A 9,873-nucleotide genomic window follows, 5' to 3' on the forward strand; every position below is an offset into this window, starting at 1 on the left:
CCTTACTCGCACTCATTACCGTTGCAGCTGCTTCTTTAACACCTGTCATCTTTCTAGATTCTTCTCTGTAACTGCCCTAAAATTTCATTATATTATAATCCAAACTTGTATTCCCACATCTACTTCATTCTCTGAGCCTTTTCTGTTTTGAGAACAGTACAGAATCCTTCCTGCTTATAGCCATGGCATTGGTGTTAACTTATGTCTCTTTCTGGTTTAATATTGCTGTCCCTTCTGCATGATCAAATAATCCAGAAAGATAAAAATTCAAACTGAAGTCTAGCATACAATTGATAATTTTAGGAAGTCTGTAATACCAAGTAAGTGGAAGTTAAGGAAAACAGCATTTAAAAGTTTTAATCAGAGTGAGGAGAAAGCAAAAAAAAAAAAAAAAAGAATATTCTCCGTGTAGGTCAAGAATACCTTTCATTAATGACAAAGAGAAAACAAACCTTAAACGGACAGAAAAAAATGCCAAGCATACAGATGAGATGAGACTAAGCACTAGGTAAACTTCTGATTCTGAATTTTTCCAAAAGGTTTCTAAACAATCTACAAATCAGATCACTAAACCAAACATTGCCACTGGCCTTTGAGGGACAACCAAATGGCAAAAGGGGAAAAACTGTATGCAGAAAATACTAGCCAAGTTTGAAAAATGGGACAAGCTAGAATCAACTTGATTATTATATTGATTTCAGCTAAAATTTTTGAGAATCTCTTATACAAAGAGATATGTGTGGGGAAAATGAAGAAGCAATGATCACTAATGCCTAATGTATTAGTCAGAGTCCAAGCATGGAGGAAGGGACACAGGTAACAAAGCAGGGAAGGAGGAAAGGGGCTCTTCACTGAAACATGGGTCAGACTCATAGGAAACAGTCAGCGAAGTGACTATAGAATTAATGCCACCTACTGCAGCACTGACTATATCTCCCACAAGGCCCCTTGGTAAAAATGATTAAGAATTTCAAGACAAGGACAACAATGCCTTAAAACAGTTGGCAAGCTCTAAACGATCACATAGGTTACAAGTATCACTGACATTTGGGTTTGAAGTGATAGGAAGGCAGAAATGTTTGAAATGTAGAGAAAATTTAGCTGTCTCTTGAGTCCACTGGAGGGACATTTCCACCTTTGGTTGAAGAACTGAGTCACTTACACTGACATATTCTCTGCAGTTGTGGAGAAAGATCTAGGGAAATGCGTAGAATAATCTCATTCTCCTGCCAGTGCAAGACCTAGGAACTGAGCTAATATGGTGCATGGACAGCCTCCAGGGGCAGGAAGAAAGGCCAAGATGAATGGATTGGGAGGAGAAGGAAGACTATTTTTCATACCTTTATAAAGTTATGTTCTTAAGTCTGGGAAACCTGCAAGCTTTGCCTATAAGGACTCTATCTAGAAAGATATCTGATCAAATGCATTAGCTATTCTCTTGGGCAAGATGTGGAAAAATATGTTCTAAAAGCAAAGATCATTATATGGCTCCATAAAATGTTAAACAATGATATCACAATCTATTGAGTTCTGGGTATATTCAAATCGGAAGGGAGACACCACATGTACCACAGTTCCTATCTAGCTCCATGTTTTTAATTTTGATTTGTAGATTGCAGAAGAGGTGGTTCATGAGATATAGTTTTAGATTGCTGTTATGGATATTGAACATTCTGATGAAAGAATTAGAATCTAAAAGCATCTTGACAAGCTAGAGCAATGAAATATAAAGATTTGGCCAACAGGAACAGTACAATTAATTTAACAATATAAAAAGTCTTCAGATTTGTTCTCAAAATTTAAAAGCCAGAGGCACAGGTTTAGAGCAAGAAAGACAACATGGATCATGTATTAAAATGACTCAGACATGGTTAGTGGAAGTTAAAGTCAATGTGAGTCACAAGCACGGTGAACCCTCCAAAAATGCAGATTAGAATCTTAGGCAGCATTAATTTAACAAAAGAAGTGAAAATCCAAATCTGTGATTGTGTTCATCAAACCACACCTCAAGAACAGGACTTACTGTCATCTATGGATTGGGATAGATTCTGAGCAGAGTAAACTTGGAAAGGAGAAGAGCTTTCTGAGTAAGGACCAACCACAAAAGCTGGATTGGCTTTAATAATTGATGCCAATGACAACTTGAACTTTGCTGTGGTAATAATATTGCTCCATCAGCAAACAAAAGTAAAAGAGACATGCATAAAGTCAGAGATACATGGGACAAGATGAGGGAACTCTTGCTTCCCACGCCTCTTCTCAACCACCCACTTCACGTGTAGAACTCAAAATCTGCCAGAACAGAGGATACAGCTATCAAAAGCTCATGATCCTCTAGAAGGGCAGAAAAGCACAGGGTTTTTTTTTTGTTGTTGTTGTTTGTTTTTACAGGGATCCACTTCATTACCACGTAAAGAAATCCTTGTTGCACCACAGTGACAGTCTTCAGAATCATGTCTTATTTTCTTATATCTATTGAGTATTGTTCAAAGCTAGTGCAGACATGAAAAGTCCTTGAGATTCCTATATCCACGTAACCACCAGAAACCAGAAGTGCTGCTGTGCCTCATGTGGCAGAGCACTGGCCTTGAGCTGAAGATCTGATAGACAGTGCCCAGGCCCAGAGTTCAAGCCCCATGACTAACCAAAATAAAGAGAGAGAGAGAGAGAGAGAGAGAGAGAGAGAGAGAGAGAGAGAGAGAGAGAGAGAGAGAGAGAGAGAGAGAGAGAGAGAGAGAGAGAGAGAGAGGGAGAGAGAAAGAGAGAGAGAAAGAGAGAGAAAGGAAGAGCTTGGTCAGGAGGCAAATGAAGTCCAAATTTTATCCAAATAAATCACCAAGACTGTTATGTGGAAGAATCATTATCACAGTCCTCGAATGTCTGAATGGATAAAATAAAATCTTTAAAGAAATCAAACAATGGACATGGGAAGCAAAATGTTTTCCAGAATGAACATAAGAACACAGACAAGGTAAGTCTTACTGCACATTTTATGCAGAGAATTTAAGCATGTGGTGAGTATGCAAAATAGTTTGTAAAGATCTCTTCCAAGAATGAGTTTCTATGATTGGTTACTTCATTCCACAAACATTTATTGAAAACCAGCAATGTAACTTACATCATCCCAAATGGGAGACCACATCAAGATGTAGAAGCAAGCTATTTTTTGAGAGACAAGTCTTATAGAATTATAAAATAATAATCCAATGAGAAAATGTCAGGCATCTTATCAATTTCATAAAGACAAATAAAGTAGGTGTGGAGAGTGAACCATGGATAGAGAGAAAGAAGACATGAGATATTTAGGAAAAGTCTTTCCGACCAAGCAAAGAACTCTGAGTCTTCAACACCAGCCCCTTCCTAAGGTCCTTTAGTTTTCTTCAGTATGTTAATTACCTCCCCCATACAGTTTCCTTTTTATGTCTTTTGTATTACATTTTAAGAAATTGTGCAAAGTGGCTTCAATTTAACAGGTCATTTTGTGAATACTCAGAACCTTCATCAATGTCTCTCCAACTTTTCTCAATGCCATCCATCCTCTCAAGTTACCTAGTTCCATTTTTACATATGTACCTTGAGTATTGTTACTGTAACCTCCCTTTCTCTCTCCACTCACTTGTCTCCCTCTCCTCATCCTCTTGCATACTCCTTAACTCTTAAATCCAGAATAATTTTAATTTCTAAACTTAGAAATAAAGTAAGAGTAAAAGTAAAGTAATAGTAAAACCTATTGCGTAGGCCAGGAGTGTGGCCTAGTGATAGAGTGCTTGCCTAGCATGCACAAAGCCTTGGGTTCAATTCCTTAGTACCACATACACAGAAAAAGCCAAAAGCAGTTCTGTGGCTCAAGTGGTAGAGCACTAACCTTAAGAAAGCCAAAGGACAGCCCTAGGACTGGAAAAATCAAAAACAAAAAAACAAAAACTATTGCAGGGGAATTTAAGAATGGACTATCCCTAACATTTTAGGCTTTATTTAAAATTATGCACAAGTAACTTTTTGCATATATTTTTATTGTAATTAATAGAAGGGTTACATTATATTCACCAGATAGAAGATGCATTACTTCACATACATTGATACCCTTTCTCATGTCTTGGTCCCCATTTCCCTCCACCCCACCCCCACCCCTCATCTTGTTTTCCCCCTTCCCTATCCAATTTCAAATAACCAAATGTGCATTTATCCAATATATCAGATAACAAAGTGAAATACTATAACAATATGAGATAACCAAGGGACAGTAAAAGAGATGAGAGATAACATAGTACATTAAGGACAACAATCACTCATTATATGGCTTTTATTTTTATATTCTAGAAGTCCTTTCATTTAGCGTCACACTGTATGGCCTTATGTATCTAGGTTTTGCTCTGTTGTAAATCTCTGCTAGGAGAGCCCAAGGTTTCTACTGATTATGACAAATGAGGGAAACCACTGAGCCTATGTTCCTTTGGGTCTGGCTTACTTCACTTAATATGATTTTTTTTTAAGTCTTTCCATTTCCTTACAAATGGGGCGATGTCGTTCTTTCTGAGAATTCCATTGTATACACAAGTAACTTTTATTGATCTTATATACACTATACTTGTCTTCCCCCATCTAAAATTTCATATTTTAGCTCAGATCTGTCTTTATAGTTCTAGGGTTAGTTCTTTGAAAAAAGGAGCCACATAGATTTATTTATAGCTACCACCGATCTCAAAGTTCTATCCTCTTCATTAAGTGAATAAATGTAAATATTTATTTTTTAATGGAAATGTGTATTTTATGACATAGACAAAATAATAATATCTGATGCTAACATTTAATATATCTGCTATTAGTCAGAGAAAGTAAAGTACTGTTATCCCCCAAGCCTCAACACTAACAGGAAGCCAAAACAATTTGTATAATTCATGTGTTGGGGGTATTTGGAAGGTCAGTTGAAAAAAACTGATTAAAATAAGATATAATTTTGTCAATGCCAACACTATAAAAGTTTAACTTCCCAATAAAAGATCCAATCATATATTGTCATAAGGTGAGAATTAGTTTAGAAATCATTGGCTTTCCCCACCATCCAGGCCACCAAGCACCATTTTAGAGAAGCAGAGTGACCAAAGTGAAATTAATTGTGCAAGGCATTTGTTTACACAATCTAAAATTGAGCAGATATGCTTCTGATGATAATTTGATAAAATTCTACGAGAAATGGCATTTACTATCTGGTCATTGGAAGAAAAATGCAGAAAATACAGCCCCTGAAATCCTAAATAGAAGAGGGTTGAATATCCAAAGATTTGTCAAAGGCTAATCATTACAAAAGAAAAGACAAAAACAAAACAAAACTAGATGTGCAAAAGTATCAGACTAACTAAAGAAGATAAGTTTTTTTTTTTTTTTTTCCTTCTGCAGTCTTCCCTTATAACAGATTTAGGCCTTAAGATCAAGAGTAACAACCTTAACAAAAAAAAAAAATTACCTATTTTCCCAGAGTGAACATGCTTGAGCAAGTATATGAAGGATCTTATTCATATATCCATAATATGCTTATACCTCAGAAAGAAATTTGTAGTCTTTAGTCAATGGCACACACACACACACACACACACACACACATTTATTATTAGCTACTTTGTAGGAGTGAAAACAGAAAGATCAATATTCAAAGCTAACACAGGCAGAGCCTGTTTTAAAAATTACCAGCATAAACAGGACTAGAGATCCATCCAGTGGTAGAAATCTGACCTAGCAAGTGTCCCGAGTTCAAAGCCCAGTACCAGAAGATGGGAGAGAAGGAAGAAAGGAGTGCATGGGGGAGGGGGGAGGGGGGAGGGAAACTGGTTATTCAAAAGAAATGAACATCTAAATTTACACATCATGGGTATAGGAATGTTCACAGCACCTGAATTAACAATTGCCAAAAATGACAAACAGCACAGCCATCCTCTTTAATGGGTGATTAAGTTACAGAAACGGAGGAGAGGAGCTAACTTCCATCCCAACCCCCACGGTTACCATACATGGAATCCTTGAAACGTTAAAATTCCGTTAAGTGGTGAAGTTCCGTTAAAAACGAATTCCCTTAAGTGACAAGGTTCCGTTAAGGGGGACGGGGTGGGGGAGGGGTGCCGTAGAGGCCTGGAATCCTTGTCATGAGGAAATGAGATCTACCTAGAGCCCACAGCATCCCAAAGCGTCACCCACGCGGGAAAGTGGGCACAGGGTCCACAGGCGTCCCTCTGTGTCATCTCCCCCACGTGCATGTGCACACAGTGTATGCTGGCGAGTAAATGAGGGTAGCGCACCCCAATATGTATAGGGCCCCCATCTTAAGGGAGAGGCTCTGGGGAAGGGGCCCATGTCCCCCTGAGGGGGTGGCAGGGTCACACCCGGAAGACCCACACTCCCAGGGGTGGGGTCACTCAACCCACACCCCTATGGTCGTGGCCACACAGCTCCCCACATCCCCAGCAGTGGAGGCAAGAAGGATTGGGCCCCACACCCGCAGGGGCGGGGCTATGTAAGGCGGTATCCAGGGGCGGAGTCACACAGCGTGATCCCGCCCCTCCAGGGGGCGTGGTCAAGTGGAGCTCACATCTCATTGGCAGCATTGGGCGGAGTCACTCTGGTTTCGCCCCTCCCTTCCGCTAGGCGGGGCCTGGAATCGCTCAAGAGCCTGCGCAGTTTAGGGGTCACGTGGGAAGGAACGGAACGGTTCCTTCGTCTCCAGCCCCCATTTTGTTTCTCTCCTTTTTCCCATCCGTGAGCTCCTCTCTTCCTCCCGGCGCCAGCTTCTGCCCTTTTTCCAGGCTTTTCTCGGACTCCTACACCCTGCTACTTCACCCCGGCCTCCCTCCCTCACCACCTCCGCAAGCCGCTGCCGTCGAGGCCCAGGCCACCCGCTCCACTCCCGCCATGGTCCAGCTGCGAGCCCGCGAGGTCCGGCAGCTGCTGCACAACAAGTTCGTAGTCATCATGGGGGACTCGATCCAGCGGGCCGTGTACAAGGACCTGGTGCTGCTGCTGCAGAAGGACTGCCTGCTGTCCCCGCGCCAGCTGCGGGCCAAAGGCGAGCTGAGCTTCGAGCGGGACGCGCTGCTGGAAGGCAGCCGCTGGAGCGGCGCGCGGCCCCGGCTCCCCGCGGCCCCCGGCGCCCCCCGGCCGCGCTACCGCGAGGTGCGCCAATTCCGCGCCGGCCACCACCTGGTGCGCTTCTACTTCCTCACCCGGGCCTACTCCTCCTATGCCGGCCGGGTGCTCGACCGGCTCCGCCGCGGCCTCCTCGCCCCCGACGTGCTCATCCTCAACTCCTGCCTCGGGGACCTGTCCCGGTATGGCCGCCACTTCCGCAGGCGCTACCCGCGCGCCCTGGAGAGCCTCTTCGGCCACCTGCGACAGACGCTGCCCGAGTCGTGCCTTCTCGTGTGGAACACCGCCATGCCCGCAGCCGAGACCATCGCCGGGGACCTGATCCCACTCGCAGGGGCCCACCAGCCCTCTCGTCTGCGGGAAGACGTGATGGAGGCCAATTTCTACAGTTCCACGTTGGCGGGAAGGTATGGCTTGGACGTGCTGGATGTCCATTTCCACTTCCGACGGGCCACCCAGCACCGGCATCAAGACGGCATCCACTGGGATGAACTGGCACACCGGTACCTCTCCCAGCTGCTGCTGGCGCACATAGCCGACGCCTGGGGTGTGGTCCTCCGCAGCCCACACCCCGTGGGCAGGTGGATGGGGGGTGCCCCGAGTGGCAGGCATTCAGACACCAGGGATAGGAGACAATCCCGGGGCAGAAGAGTTGACCAGCGCCCCCTGCCCTTGCCCTGGCACCCACCTGCGGCCCGACACCGCCGTTCCCCATGGAGAGCTGAGCCCCCCCATCGCCCGGAAGCCCCTACCCAGACCTGCTATCATCCTCACCATCTAGACCCACGTCTACCTTCCAGCCTACCACGCCATGCCCGCCATCAGAGACCCCCTGCGATATGCCAACCTTATCACAGGGACGACCTCTCGATTCGCCAGTCACACCACAGGGACGATCCTTCGACGCGCCATCCACACCACAGGTATGCTACCTCCACGCATCATCTATACCACAGCGATGCCACCTCCATGCTCCATCCACATCACAGATATGCCCCCTCCACGTACCAGCCACACCACAGGGACACCCCTTCCACGCGCCATCCAGACCACAGGGACGCCCCCTCCACGCGCCAACAACACCACAGGGACGCCCCTTCCACGCGCCAACAACACCACAGGGACGCCCCCTCCACGCGCCATCCAGACCACAGGGACGCCCCCTCCACGCGCCAACAACACCACAGGGACGCCCCCTCCACGCGCCATCCAGACTACAGGGACGCCCCCTCAACCAGCCAACTAGACCACAGGGATGCCCCCTCCACGCGCCATCCAGACCACAGGGACGCCCCCTCCACGCGCCAACAACACCACAGGGACGCCCCCTCCACGCGCCTTCCAGACCACAGGGATGCCCCCTCAACCAGCCAACCAGACCACAGGGACGCCCTCTCCACGCGCCATCCAGACCACAGGGATGCTCCCTCAACCAGCCAACCAGACCATAGGGACGCCCCCTCCACATGCCAATCCGGTCACAGGGACGCTCCCTCGACTAGCCAACCCGGTGACAGGGATGCCCCCTCGACTAGCCAGCTTGGTCACAGGGATGGCCCCTCGACTAGCCAACCTGGTCACAGGGATGCCCCCTCGACTAGTCAACCTGGTCACAGGGATGCCCCCTCGACTAGTCAACCTGGTCACAGGGATGCCCCCTCGACTAGCCATAGCCAACCTGGTCATAGGGATGTCCCCTCGACTATTCAACCAGATCACAGGGACGCCCCCTCGATGCGCCAGGCACACCACAGGGAGGCCCCCTCGACTAGCCAATCACACCAAAGGGATGTCCCCGTGACACGCCAGCCAGACCAATGGGACACCCCTTCCATATGCCAAATGGAATATTCCAGAGAAGCCAGCACCGTATTTTTCTGCGAGTCAAGACTGGGTCCCATCCGCAGAATCTCCAGCGAGAGCCATGGCAGAAGAAGGGCTCCTCCATACCCTCCCCGGCAACCTGAGTCCTACCGTTGGCATCCCAAGTGGTCAGGGCGACGGCCTTAGCCAGCAGGTTCTAAATCCATAGAATTCCCAGAGGTACTTGGTCTTCAGCAACTCAATGGACTTGGCAGGATTTTGGTGGTGGTGGTGGTAGTGTTCATGTGTGCCCGCATCATGCCAGTACTGAGGCTTGAATGCTAGTCTTTGTGCTCTTACTTGGCCTTTTTGGTCCACGTGGCACTCTATAACATTAGCTACATTTCCACTTATTATGTAATCAATCCTGCCTCCCTTCCTCCCTCCCTTTCCCCCTCCCCCACCTCTCCTTCCCTCCCCCATCTCTCCTCCCTCTTTCTGCCGCCGCAGCCTCCTCCTCCTCCTCCTCCTCCTCCTCCTCCTCCTCCTCCTCCTCCTCCTCCTCCTCCTCCTCTTCCTTCTCTTCCTCCTTCTCTTCCTCTTCTTCTGGTTTTTGTTTGTGACTTGAACTCTTGGCCTGGATCCCCACCCTTGAGCTACTTTTGCTCAAAGCTAGCAATCTTACCACTTGAGCCACAGAGCTACTTCTGGCTTTTTCTATGATTAATTGGAGATAAGTCTAACTTTCCTGCCCAGGCTGGCTTTGAACCACCATGCTCCGATCTCTGCCTCTTGAGTAGCTAGGATTACAGGCATGACCCATGGGATTTAAGTGGCCTGTCCTCACCAATTCTCAGCAGTGAACAAGCGCACAGGTTTCTTTTTGCTACAACCTTCATGCCACATCTTTGGGAGGAGACTCAGCATAATTTGCCA

The 9,873-nt window shown here is 46.5% G+C and overlaps 1 protein-coding gene across 2 annotated transcripts; it reads left to right on the forward strand.

Moving 5' to 3' along the window:
- Positions 1–6,833: 6,833 nt before the first annotated feature.
- Positions 6,834–9,430, forward strand: LOC150048725 (uncharacterized). 2 transcript variants are annotated; one of them, XM_090354378.1, is made up of 2 exons: positions 6,834–7,541; positions 7,935–9,430. In XM_090354378.1, exons 1-2 carry the CDS (start codon positions 6,901–6,903, stop codon positions 9,142–9,144), a joined length of 1,851 nt encoding a protein of 616 aa, XP_090210504.1. In that variant the 5' UTR covers positions 6,834–6,900; the 3' UTR covers positions 9,145–9,430. The 2 variants fall into 2 exon arrangements, with proteins under 2 accessions (XP_090210504.1, XP_090210503.1); XM_090354377.1 differs by having other exon boundaries at positions 6,834–9,430.
- Positions 9,431–9,873: the final 443 nt, after the last annotated feature.

This window comes from Megascapheus bottae, chromosome 21, assembly GCF_031878675.1.
Source record: "Megascapheus bottae isolate mThoBot1 chromosome 21, mThoBot2.hap1, whole genome shotgun sequence".
Taxonomy (NCBI): Eukaryota; Metazoa; Chordata; class Mammalia; order Rodentia; family Geomyidae; genus Megascapheus; species Megascapheus bottae.